General features: G+C 36.2%; 2 protein-coding genes across 4 annotated transcripts in view; one reads left to right on the top strand and one right to left on the bottom strand.

Annotated features, from left to right (window-relative positions):
• Window positions 1–7,094, bottom strand: part of LOC136825370 (mucin-17-like) — a 46,514-nt gene extending 39,420 nt beyond the window's left edge. The window contains exons 1-2 of one of the 3 annotated variants that reach the window (XM_067081643.1): window positions 6,695–6,729; window positions 6,325–6,490 (exon numbers count right to left, since the gene is read on the bottom strand). Coding sequence is in view for 1 of the 3 variants with exons in the window: in XM_067081641.1 (XP_066937742.1) it covers window positions 7,033–7,066 (34 nt within the window). In the remaining 2 variants the exon portion in view is untranslated. Of the gene's footprint in view, window positions 1–6,324; window positions 6,731–7,032 lie in introns of those variants that run through there. The other 2 variants (XM_067081641.1, XM_067081642.1) reach the window with 2 other exon arrangements.
• Window positions 7,095–7,408: 314 nt separating this feature from the next.
• Window positions 7,409–12,120, top strand: Grx5 (Glutaredoxin 5). Its single transcript, XM_067081640.1, has 3 exons — window positions 7,409–7,709; window positions 9,567–9,681; window positions 9,870–12,120. The coding sequence occupies exons 1-3, from the start codon at window positions 7,569–7,571 to the stop codon at window positions 10,040–10,042; spliced, it is 429 nt and encodes a 142-aa protein (XP_066937741.1). The 5' UTR covers window positions 7,409–7,568; the 3' UTR covers window positions 10,043–12,120.
• Window positions 12,121–13,566: the final 1,446 nt, after the last annotated feature.

Here is a 13,566-nt window from a genome sequence, read left to right as displayed (position 1 = left end):
CGACACATTCGACTTGTTGTTGCTATTGTTTTTTGTTGTTGTTATTCTTCTTCTTATTCAAAGGGTTAGGAAGCCATGGCCCCAGGTTTCTCCATAACTGATACGGTGAAAAACTAACTAGTACTAGTCTAGTTATTTGACAGATTCGACTAGTTGTTGTTCTTCAATCGATATGAAGAAAAACTAGTCACTAGTACTACTATAGTCTGGTTGCTAGATAGAGTCGAATTCTTGTTGTTCTTCTTCATTTCATACGGAGAAAAATTAACTAGTACTAGTCTGATTGCTCCACCGATTCGACTTGTTATTGCTCTTCTTCTTCAATCGATACGGTGAAAAATTAACTAGTACTAGTCTGATTGCTCGACAGATTCGACTTATTGTTCTTCTTCTTCAATCGATACGGTGAAAAAGTAACTAAACTAGTACTAGTATTCGACCTGTTGTTGTTCTTCATCTCCTGCAATCGATACGGTGACAAACTATATGCAACTAGTACTATAGTCTTCTAGCTCAAAAGATTTGACTTGTTCTTCTGGAAAGGACTAGGAAACCAGGACCCCAGGTTTCCACACTAGAGAGAGAGAGAGAGAGAGAGAGAGAGAGAGAGAGAGAGAGAGAGAGAAGCAGTTCACCGCTTCATTATGCAAAGTGAAAAACTGCCATAGCTCAGCCTGCATAATGCAAGTATATCCCAGCTGATATGGACTCAAAGCAGCCCGGCCGTCGCCAATGCACCGCTCTCTCTCTCTCTCTCTCTCTCTCTCTCTCTCTCTCTCTCTCTCTCTCGGCCGCTTGTTGTGTGGGTACGAAGTCCAGACGTCCACACCAGGCGTCTTATACCGTTCCAGACTTATCTCAACAGAGAGAGATTACCTCTACGATTGAGGTATTACCTCATCGAGGACCTCCACCAAGAGCGAGAGATAGAGAGAGAGATTACCTACTGATTACCTCTAGGTTGAGGATTACCTCCCTGAGGACCTCCCCTGAGAGAGAGAGAGAGAGAGAGAGAGAGAGAGAGAGAGAGAGAGAGAGAGAGAGAGAGAGAGAGAGATTACCTATCGATTTCCTCTAAGACTGAGGGATTACCTCGTCGAAGACTTGCAATGAAAGAGAGATTACCAGTTGATTACCTCGTTGAAGACCTTCCCTGAGAAGAGAGAGAGAGAGAGAGAGAGAGAGAGAGAGAGAGAGAGAGAGAGAGAGAGAGAGAGAGAGAGAGAGACTAGACATTGGTCTAGCGTATCAGGTCACCCAAAGGATCTAGGATTTCACCATAAATCAGGATTTCCGTCAGGATTTGCCATGCCTTTGTGGACATCGTATCATGGAGGGGGTGGGGAAGGTTCTATGGGGGAGGTGTCCCTCAGGTTTTTGGGTATTCTGGGGTGAGGCTGCTGGCCCCACGCCCTGACCCACGGGCATCCAATCGTCTATAAAGAACCCAAAGTTGATGAACGAAATCTGGCCTTTCTTTAGATTTACTGTAGGCTTTTGGCTTTCTGTAGGGTTTCTGAAGTCATTCTGTAGGCTTTCTTTAAGCTTTTTGCAGGCTTGCTTTAGACTTTTGTAGGATTTCTTTAGGCTTTCTGTAGGCTTGCTTTAGACTTACCCTAGTCATTCTGTAGGTTTTCAGTGGGCTTCCTGTAGGCCTTCTTTGGGCTTTCTATAAGTCTTCTTTGGGCTTTCTGTAGGCCTCCTTTGGGCTTTCTGTAGGCCTTCTTTGGGCTTTCTGTAGGCCTTCTTTGGGCTTTCTGTAAGCTTTCTTTAGACTATCTGTAGACTTTCTATAGGCTTTCTTTAGGCCTTTGTAGGCTTTCTCTAGTCTTTCTGAAAGCTTCCCATAGGATTTTGGTATGCCTTCTTTAGGCTTTCTCTACTTTCTGTAGGGCTTCTTTAGACCTTCTGTACTTTCTGTAGGCCTTCTTTAGGCTTTCTCTACTTTCTGTAGGCCTTCTTTGGGTCTTCTTTAGGCTTTCTGTAGGCCTTCTTTAGACTTTCTGTAGGCCTTCTTTAGACTTTCTGTAGGCTTTCTCTAAGCTTCCTGTGGGCTTTTCAACTCTTAGGAAAAACAGAATCCTGATGACTGACAGAAAAATCAACCGAATTTAATCCAGGGCACCGCACGGACACGTTTGCAGAGAATCGAAGTTTGAGAACGGGTATATGACATGCAAATATCCCATCACTCGTCTGAGCTCTCTCTCTCTCTCTCTCTCTCTCTCTCTCTCTCTCTCTCTCTCTCTCTCTCTCTCGGCTCTGGGTCGATCAATCCTTCGTTGTTCTATCCGTGGGAGGGGTGGGGGAAGGGTAGTCTAGTGCCATCAGTGCACCTTATGTGATACACTGTAGGCATTTACTAAAGGGTTTTTGTGGCGTCCCGTAGGCCCTTTGCTGCAACCCATTTCAATTTCATTTGGTTTTATCTCCTTTCCTATTCCCCTTTCTTCCATCTTTACTCAACCCTCTCCTGACAGTCGTTTCATATTATTTATTAATTAAATTTTTGTGACGGCAGGAAAATGAGAATCAATCAGTAACGTCGATCTTTGAATATGCAAGGACTAGGTCTAACAACCTCCCAACCCCCAATGGGGAAACTAGCCACCAAAATAAATAAATATGTAAATAAATAAATAATGGTCATTTTAGGTACGTGACATTTTGTCCCTCGGTCTTGTGACGCCAGGAAAATTATGACAATCAATCAGTCCACTCGCCCTTTGTGTAGGTTTGGACTAGGCCTGATAGTCCCCCACCCAAAAGGGAAAGCTCCCAGCACAAATAAATATATGGATAAATAAATATAAAAGTAAAAAATAAAGAAGGAAATGTGTAAATAAGTAAACAATTCAATAAATAAATAAGTAAACTAATAAGTAAATACGTCACCTCAGATCAATGATGCATCGGCTAGACAACAGCAATATAAATATATCTATCTCCCAAGGTCACCTCTGGCTTCGATTTTTCCAAGCCGCCATCATCATGGCGGAAACGGAGTTTAAACCGTAACCCATTTTAAAATTATTAAAAAACCGTTGATTTATTTCAAAACCGGTTTTGAAAATAGCGGTTATTACGTTTCATCAATACGGCGATTTCACATTACGGGGTTCGTGTCATTCACGACGCGGAATGACGAAAAAAGGAGAAAAAAAAAGCGTAACGTACAATCATATGCGAGCGAACGGACGTATGTCAAGGGTGCAGGAGTGACTGAAGGAAAGATCGATTGACCAACGAAGAAGAAGAAGAAGAAGAAGCAGAAGAAGAAGAAGAAGAAGAAGAAGAAGAAGAACAGCAACAGCAACAACTAGAGGACAGAGTACAATCAGTCACATTTGTTATGCGCCTAATCAATCCCTCGGCCGCGCGATTTACGACGCTTAGATTAAAGCTTAATGAGGAGATTTTAGGCCGATGGGGACAGCTGTCTTATTGGAATATAAAGTTTGGGCCAAAGACCAAGACCTATGAGGTCATTCAGTGCTGGAAAGGATATTGAGAATAGATAGGTTGGAAAGGTGTAACAGGAGGAAAACCTCGCAGTTGCACTTATGAAATAATTATTAGGAGAGTTTATATACATCAGTCTTATTGGTCAATGGCTTTCTGTAGGACATATAAGTTTATTCAAGTTTATTCTGCTTCGCTTTGTTTCTAATCGAGTATTTTTATGACAGGGAAATAAAGCAATTCTATCTCGTGTTTGAAGTTTTTTTTTTTTTGCATGAATAGGCCTACATTCTGTTCTTTATAAGCTAACCTAAAATTTAACGGTCATCTTAAGCTTGTACAGTGATAATCTGTGAACAATCTGGATAAAAGTGGTAAAAATGAGCGTTTGGAGACAGTAAACCTCCGCCAAGGCTTAGAAATGCGTCCCTCCAACCGAAAATGCACAATCTCATCTCGTTAAAATCCAGGTATTAGGTCCACCATTGGTCTAATTTTCGTCAAAATCTTGAAAGAACGTTTTGCTTAATTCTTTTACCAAACAAAATGGACCAAGAATATTACACTTGTGTTTATTTTAAACTCAATATAAATCCATTGGGTTCATCAATGCATCAATGCCAAGAATTTATTCCTCCATAAACAGCAATAGGCCTATGGAAAAGTTCACGGTCGAGAAGAGCGTAATTCAAAGGTTATGGGCACGGAATGGATGCACGCACGTGCCAAGGGCCAGTGCTGGCATAAGGCCAACTTATCAGCAACCAATTATCCTGCCAATGTTCATGAGAACAAAAGCTAGCATCATAAAAATAAATAAAAAGTAAATACATAACATAAATAAATAAACATACATCCAATAATTAAGACGAATATAAGTTTGGATGTTACTATTGAATTTACACTTACAAGGAAAAAATGCTCCGAAGTTTCTTCGGCGCAATCGAGTTTTCTGTACAGCCGCTACAGCATATAATAAAGGCCACCGAAAATAGTTCTATCTTTCGGTGGTCTCGGTATAATGCCGAATGAACCGCGGCCCATGAAACTTTAACCGAGGCCCAGTGGCGGCATATCCTAAATCGTTGCCAGAAGCACGATTATGGCTAACTTTAACCTCAAATAAAATGAAAACTACTGAGGCTAGAGGGCTGCAATTTGGTATGTTTGATGATTGGAGGTTGGATGATCAACATAACAATTTGCAGCCCTCTAGCCTCAGTAGTTTTTAAGATCTGAGGTCGGACAGAAAAAGTGCGGACAGAAAAAAGTGCGGAAAATGTCCAACTTTTGGACCAGACGAACACAAAAAATTCGAAAACTGAATTCACACGAATTATAGACCAAGGCTTATTTAAATCATACATAAATTTACACGAACTATGCCTATATAAAAGACGTACATTAATTAAATGTGGTAATGGGGTAAGCATTTTCATCAAAACGATTCTTTTTATATATAAACATTAAATATTTCGGAAACCAAAGAACCATTTTGGATTTTGCTAAAGACTGGAGAAAATTATATTAATTTAAAAACTTCAATAAGTATCTATCACACTTCCAAACACACAATTGAAACAATAAAAAGAATTATACATAGGCCTATAAACAGCAGGTTAGACCCACGTTTCTGAAGATTGGGAAACTGTGTTATTTTACACTTTGAATCGTTTCTATCACAATTCCAAGTACAACAATTGAAACAAAAGCGTGACAACAACAAAAATTACACATAGGCCTATGCACGTAGGCTTACGCTTTGCACTAAGGAAATTTCTGTTAATTCACATAAATGTGTCTATTGTAATCCCGTCATTTGATAACTGTAAGCTCGTATGTCATGAAATTATTACCATTTTGTTTTACAAGTTATTTGTTGCAGTTGTGAATTTACACAAAAACTAAGGGCCACTACTTGAAAAAAGTGTCAGGCGATTATTAGATGGGCCACTACTTATTAAAAAAAGTGTCAAATTAAATTAGATGGGCCACTATTTATTAAAAAAGTGTCGGCCCACTACTTATAAAAAAGTGTCAAGTTAATTTAGGTGGGCCACTAATAAAAATGTGCTAAATCAAATTAGACGGGCCACTACTTATAAAAAAAGTGTCAGATCAAATTAGATGGACGACTACTTATAAAAAAGTGTTAAATTAAATTAGATGGACCACTACTTATTAATGAGTGTCAAATTAAATTATGTGGGCCACTACTCATAAAAAAGTGTCAAATTAAATTAGATTGACCACTAATAAAAAAGTGTCAAGTTAATTTAGATGGGCCACTACTTATAAAAAGTGTCAAATCAAATTAGACGGGCAACTACTTGTAAAAAAGTGTCAAATTAAATTAGATGGGCCATTACTGTATATTAAAAAGTGTCACGTGAAATTACGTGATAATAATCACGAGTTTTTATGCTTATAACGAATTTAAAAACTAAATAATGCTAAAACGTGATAAATCATTAACAGATGACCATACACTTTGCAACTCCAGATTACACAAACCAATCAATCAACTGATAGATCTCTCTTACAAAAAAATAAGTATATTAACCTTCAATATAACCTTAACCTATTTATTCTGTCCCACAACCTGTAACCTTAATCTATATATATATATTTATACAACTACATTCTGTGATAACATCAGATGTATGCAGTTTATTTCAACACCTGTAAAGAAAAATTATATATAATATATAATTATATATACTGTATAATTATATATATATTATATATATATATATATATATATATATATATATATATATATATATATATATATATATATATATATATATATATATATATATATATATATATATATATATATATATATATAACACCTTTTACCTTAACTCCGGCACAAGATGCACCTGTGTTGCGTTTTCCAACATCACGAACATTATTGTTATATATTTTTTTTTGTTTTCGGAACGTTAAAATATGTTTTATTTAAAATAATAGTTTACTTCTGTCTGTTTTAAATATAAGATGTTATCGATAATTTTGATCGATTCTGAAAAGAATAAAATTATACAACCTATGATTTAATTTCCGCACTAAATTACTTGTTTTTAATATATATAAATTTCCTTTCGATTTACACTGATTCAATTTCGTCATGCACGAAAAAAAAATATAGTGATTTATTGATAAATTTTTAAAATTCGCGTATCTCGAAATACGAGTCTCGGAATATACGGAGTAGAAGTTCACACACACACGTCTACCCTCGACCAGGTACCGACACAGACTGACTCGTCGAAACTTTGGCCAAGACTCAGAGAGTCTGAGTCTCCATTTGTTCGAGGGGGGGGGGAGGGTGGCCTTGCATGGCATTTTAGATGGGAAGCCCTAGGGGGGGAGGGGGGTACTCGAGATATGACAACCTGGCAACTCGACTCTTAGATCTTTCGAACACTTCAACGACCTTCGAATTGACACGATTCTTCGCCGATTTAATGCTGCCAAGTCATTTATTTGTTGTCAGAGGTTTCCACCTTTTGCCCTACACTTATAGAGAATACAATAATGCAAAAATAGAGAGAATACATCTACCTTTTCCCCAAAAATGACGTCTTGTTGTTGTCATGGCTCCACCAACACCAACAGCTGGGAAGTTGTCCGAAACGATCAGTGCAATTTTTATAACGAAATTTCGCTCTCGGTTATTTATAGGCAATAATTAGTTTATAAAAATATTAAATTAAATATTCAATACACAAAATATTTATATCAAGTCTTTAAGTCGTTTTATAGTATGTTTATTAAAACTTTTATAGGAATCGGACACGGGAACTACGTGCGATTCTTATAATGAATTTTCTAGATCTATTATCTAAACTCGATAATCAACCTATAAAAACTATCAAATTATTTATTTCATACATTTTATATGTATAGTCAGCCTTTACATTCCTTTATAGTATTTATAACACTCCGTTACGCAACTTTCACAGGAATCGGACGCGGGGTCGCGAGCAGACGACGCAACATCCCAAAACACACGGCTCTCTCTCTGTAGGTCACTGAGTAACCTCTGTAACTTTATATAAAGTTTCTGGTAAACTTTCTAACTTTACAACTGTATCGACATGTTTTCTGCGGCCCGATTGCTCAGGTCAGCCCGGCCGGTGACCTGTAACCTCGCGAGATATTACAGTGCAGAAGTTGTTGGCAGCAAAGAGTATTTCGATAAGCTCGTAGCTAACAGTAAAGTTGTGGTCTTTATAAAGGTACGTAACCCACCCTAGGCTAGATTTTTTAGGTTAGGCTGGTTTAGGTTTTGCTAGGTTTTAGTTTAGGCTATGTTTTAGGTCAGGCTAGGTTTTAGGTTGTCCTAGTACTTATTTTATGGTAGGTTTTAGGTTAGGTTAGGTTTTAGGTTAAGCTAGGTTTTTAGAAAAATCTACGTTTTAGGTTAGGTTAGATTTTAGGTTAGGTTAGGTTTTAAGTCAAGCTAGATTTCAGTCAGGTTTGGTATTAGTTTAAACTAGATTTTAAGGTAGGCTAAGTTTCAGGTTAGGCTAATGTAGGTTAATCTGTGGTTCTGCATTGCTTTCATAATGTTTTGTCGTAACACTGTAAGGTATTATTTTACTTATGGACATTAATTGCTTTCAACATAAAATATAGGTTTTTCTGTTGTATTATGATGTGATTTGAATGATTTTGAGGTTTATTTCCATCGCAAATGAATACTTATCCTTCCCCGGCAAATGATATACTGTATACATAATTAATAAAATTACCGACTTGTCAGAATACTGCACCCCCTTCTCCATAGCTAATACGGCAAAACTGTGTTTACTGATTACAGTTTTGCCGTATTAGCTATGGAGAGGGGGGTGCAGTATTCTGACAAGTCGTAATTTTATTAATTTTATATATATCATTTGCCAGGGAAGGATAAGTATTCATTTGCGATGGAAATAAACCTCAAAATCATTCAAATCACATCATAATACAACAGAAAAACCTATATTTTATGTTGAAAGCAATTAATGTCCATAAGTAAAATAATACCCACTGTACAGTTATAGTTTCTGTAATACCAATTGATTTCTCACCATAAACATAAAACGATCAGTTATCGAAATGGTTATTTAGGGTAGGTTATCTTTTGACCATCAACAATACCATTGTAGAAGCAGACAACTTGTGTCTGTGTTCATAATTAACACCTCAAACAACTGTTATAGTGACCCATTGATGATAATGCAGGAATTTTAGTCAGAAAATAAAAATTGTCCATAGCAATAAGCCAAATGGCAGTGGTGGTAAGCACCAAAAGTAATCAATCTTTTTTGTTTTGTTCCCTGATATGTTTTGGAAGTCATTCATTACTACTTCAAGGACAACCAAGCGCTCTTTGCCTTCCCTGAAACCCCAACTTCCCCACAAACATACCTAGAGTTCTTGCTCACATATGTTTTGGAGATCGTTTACCGACTTCAAGGACAGACATGTGGTGCTCATAGACAGCCAATTAATTTTTGAAGGTCAGCACAGCAGTTGCGTATCTAGGTCATAGGTAGTTATTGTTATTCACACATTCTCTTGGTTTATATGCTATTATTATAGTCGAGTGTGATTTTAAAATGTGAGAACTGTCAAGATATGGTACCAGTTACAAGATTAAACATTATTGACAAGATCGCTCTTAGTTTTTTAATATTTCCAGTGTTCTGTTTCTTTATATTACTTACACACTAAATTATCTAGATTCCTTTATTAATTATAATACTTTCTTGTAAGTTAAGAGGGATTCATAAGTGAAGATCAACAAATGACGTTAATTCATGTACAGGTGTCTTAAGTAGGATTTGAATCCCAAGATTTTAAAAAGTTGAAAGTTTTTATTCAAGTGTTACCTTTTTCGTATTATGTAAAATTTTTCAAACTTCTAACGATGGAATTTTTGCCAGACGTCCTTTCCTGTTGTAATCACCGCTGTCCTTGTTTAAGGGAAAAACTTCACATTATTTTGATCCTAGAATCGGCTTCCTATTGGAAATTCTAGACAGAGCAGGTTTCTGTACATACTGTAATGTGATATTCATTTTCACTTAACACTGTAATCATTGTTTCAGGGAACGCCAGATATGCCGAGATGCGGGTTTAGCAATGCCGTTGTGCAAATCATGCGCATGCACGGGGTCGAGTACGATGCACACAACGTTTTGGCAGATGAAAACGTGAGACAAGGTACTACATTAAATTTGGGTCCATTATTTTAAACATTTCTTACTCAAGAAAAATTATGTAGCACATTTGACAATACAGGTATTCATCATTTTTACTTAATATACATCAAATTGTGTAAAAGTAAAAGATTACAATTCAGTTCCTCTAAGGACAAGAGAGGATTTTATTCTTATAATTTTTCTTTGCAGGTATCAAGGAATATTCTGACTGGCCCACAATACCTCAGGTATTCATCAATGGTGAGTTTGTGGGCGGCTGTGACATCCTCTTACAAATGCATCAAAATGGAGAATTGATAGAAGAGTTGCAGAAGGTCGGGATCATGTCCGCGTTGCTGGAAGCTGAGGTTAAGGATAAGTGAGACCTTGCCTGACACAAGTGTTTACATCTCCGGGTTTAATGCAGCGTCAAATGTTTCTGTGATACTTTTAAGTGTAATTTGGAAATTGAAGAAGAAGAGTTGATCGTTTTTAAATTGTACATAGAAAGTTGTCGACGATAATCGCAAAGCATAAATAGTTGGTAATGTTGTCAAACACAAAGTTTTTCATTTTAGGTTGTACAAAAAAGTAATTTAGTGTTTGTTTTCTAGTATTCAGTAAATTAAATGTTCTCAGGCTTTGGTAGTAAAAGATTGTTAACAGGTTATTTAAAACTGTTCTTAAAAGGAGCAGTGATTCAAGATGAAATAATGTTAACCTTAACCATTAATAATTCTGTATCAGAAAAAATTAAAACTTGCAAACAACAGCTTTTAAGGGTTCAGATCATGTGCTAATTTTATAAATCGACTAAAATTTGTCATTTTGTCTCTGTGGTAACAAGTGTACATGGCACAATTACTCTGTGTACCAAGGAAACAAAAGGAAGCACTCAGTTTAGCAGTAACTTTGGCTCTTTTGCAACTTTTAGCTATAGTCTTGTAATTAAGGAATTATTTTAGGTAGGCAGAAATAAAATTTTATAAGAAAGATACTTTCGGTCAAAGTGTACAAAAATATTCATGGGAACCTGGTTATAAGGGCATGGCCATGACGTAAATAACTTTTCAAAGGTGTGTCCCATTCCCAGATGGAATACAGGAGGATATTTTGTTGATTACTTTATAAAAGAGGAAGGTGCTTGAGATCAGTGTCTGGCTGCAACATGATAGACTTTAGGAGCATTAATCCATCTCTTCTTCGATTTTGAGATAACTAACTACTTTCCTGTGGGGTTCCAGAGACTGGTAATTAATCCTAATTTGTGAAAGTTTTGGTGATCACATCGCTTGGTCTCAAAGATTGTGTTTACCGGTACAAATCTGGAAAATTTAACAAGCAGTATTGCACTGCTGTGGGGAGAATCAGAAAAGCTGCCAGCCTTTTATCAAGCTCAACAGTCAAAAATAGCAAATGTATTCATAAGAAAGAAGTCGAGTAACTATCCATTTATTTGTAATTTTAACAACCTGAGCTAAGAAAAGGAAATTATGTAAACGTGATGGTTACACATACTATGAGACTGTTTCAAATAGAGAGAGAGAGAGGAAAGTAGTCACATTTATCTGTAATCAACAGCCTCCCTTCCATCTAGGGTAATTTCTAAATTCTCAAATGTCAATAAAAGCTGGACATTTGAGACAAATGTCAAGTTTTCAAATTCAAAAAGAAAATGACTGAATTAGTATTGTTACAAGAACAAAACTCCGGAGGTACGAGACCAAAGTCGTTATTTTCAGTCCTGATCCCTCAAATTTGATACTGGTTTAGTGCATTGTACTTTTAAATATAAGAACTTTCTTTCAGATATTGTACAGTACTCTATTTGAGCACTTGTGTACTGAATACCTATATTTTTATAGTACAGTAACTGCATTTATACACACCCAGTGCAATATTAAATGTAAATAAACGAAACGAACTGGGAGTGTTCTCTATAAATGTTCAATATCGAACCTTGATTTTATTCTGCATCTTGGTTTGTAAATTACAGGTGTTTGAAAGTGAAATGTTTACTCGTTGTGTGACCTTCGTGTCAATTATAGAAGCAGCAAATGTATTTCACAGTCTAGATATTATATTCTTTCCTTTGTTATAGGAAAGCAAATGGTAAAGGTGTTTTGTATGTTAAGCTAAGATCTTCCATTCAAGACGAGGAATGTGCATTCCATTGATGCAATATTTTGTAATCCACTTCTGGTAGTGATGAGCTCGGGATGGAGACAGAATTTAGTCTAGAATCACTAAATTCATACAATTACATATGACGTACACTCACATTGTTTCAGGTTCCATACACGGAACTAGCAATTATGTTTTCATGCATACATCAGTACATGTGTATTTATTTTTTATGTACAGGTATTTATACTGTTATTGTATGGACTCAACAATACCTAATGTACAGCATGGGATTGTGACTGTGAATACTTTCAATAAAGTATAACAGACACGGCTATTTCTTGGTTGATTTTGCCTCCTTAACCATGTTCCTCCGTCTGTGAAAGTGAGGTTTCCTGAAGGATGATCATAAAAAAATATCCTAGGGCCGCGTTCGATTCTCCAGCCGGCCAGTGAAGGATTAGAGGAATTTATTTCTGGTGATAAAAATTCATTTCTCGGTATAATGTGGTTCGGATTCCACAATAAGCTGTAGGTCCCGTTGCTAGGTAACCAATTGGTTCTTAGCCACGTAAAATAAGCTCAGTGGTCTGGTTAAACTAAGGTATACTTAACTTTTCCCCTACTGGTCTTTTACAGTTCATTAGGGGTTACTGAGAAATGACAATGTGAACCTTTCAAATACTGTAATGTTCCATGTTTTGGTAAATATTCTCTCCTGCATTTCCCGTACTCAAAGATTCATTCCTGCTTTCTGCTGACATCTCCTGAATTCAGGTGTGTGGATCTTATTTTCTATTTCCTCATATTTATTGCTTTATCATCTTCTCCTATAACTTTTGTGTCTCTCTCTTTGCAGGCTAATTCGCTTTGGAGCCCTCTTAGGTTCATATAGTCTGTTGACTGTGAATAAGGGTTTTCAGCTGAAGAGTCGTAGAAATAGACAACAAAAAAAATTACAAGAATAGGTGTCATGAGTAGGGAAAGTACATGAGCTTCCGTGCATAGCACAGAAATTTTAAAATAATGGAATACTAGGATTTAAATCTGCTCTAATAAATGATCTCATATTGAATTCCCTCCCAGGGTTTTAATCTGCCTTGTTATAACGATCTCATATTCAAATCGGTAATGAAGCTCGGATAATTACCATCAATGTACAGCCTCCATAACTGAATAGAGTACAGTATCACAGATTTGCATATGACTATGTATACCATTAGTATGTAAATTAGCAGCTCATATTCAAATACTTAATTTGATCTTGCAGACAATTTGTGATACATATCCTAGTAACAGTCAGAAATGATTTTCACTTTGCAATGATCAAAGTTATTTCGATAAACAAAAATTTAAAATTTTGAGTTTATCTTCTGCTGGTGACAGAAAGTTTTACTTTGTAAAAGCACCTCATTCTACACAAATACAGAATTCGGTTCTGTATTTATATGGCAAATACATTAGTACATAATTCAGTATACCTTAGGTGATGCTTTCCAAAACCAGATACTCGACTTCTCCACAAAATAATACAACGTCGTAAGTACACTATTTTGTATTGTTTGATAAGTAGACAGTGTACATCAGGTACAATACTACAGGAGGATACTTATATCACTAAAACAATAGAGCATCTATCAGTTACTTAAGTAACATATTTAAAATATTTCAAAAGATAGAAATCCTTAGAGGCAACAGTAAGTGCACCTACTATGTAATAAATAATCTACTCTAAATTTTTTTGTTTGCATTCGCTAATCTATATGTACTGTATTTTTGTATT

Source organism: Macrobrachium rosenbergii, chromosome 37, assembly GCF_040412425.1.
Source record: "Macrobrachium rosenbergii isolate ZJJX-2024 chromosome 37, ASM4041242v1, whole genome shotgun sequence".
NCBI lineage: Eukaryota > Metazoa > Arthropoda > Malacostraca > Decapoda > Palaemonidae > Macrobrachium > Macrobrachium rosenbergii.
The sequence above is the reverse complement of the archived record's forward strand: the minus strand, read 5'-3'. Positions and strand labels throughout refer to the sequence as shown.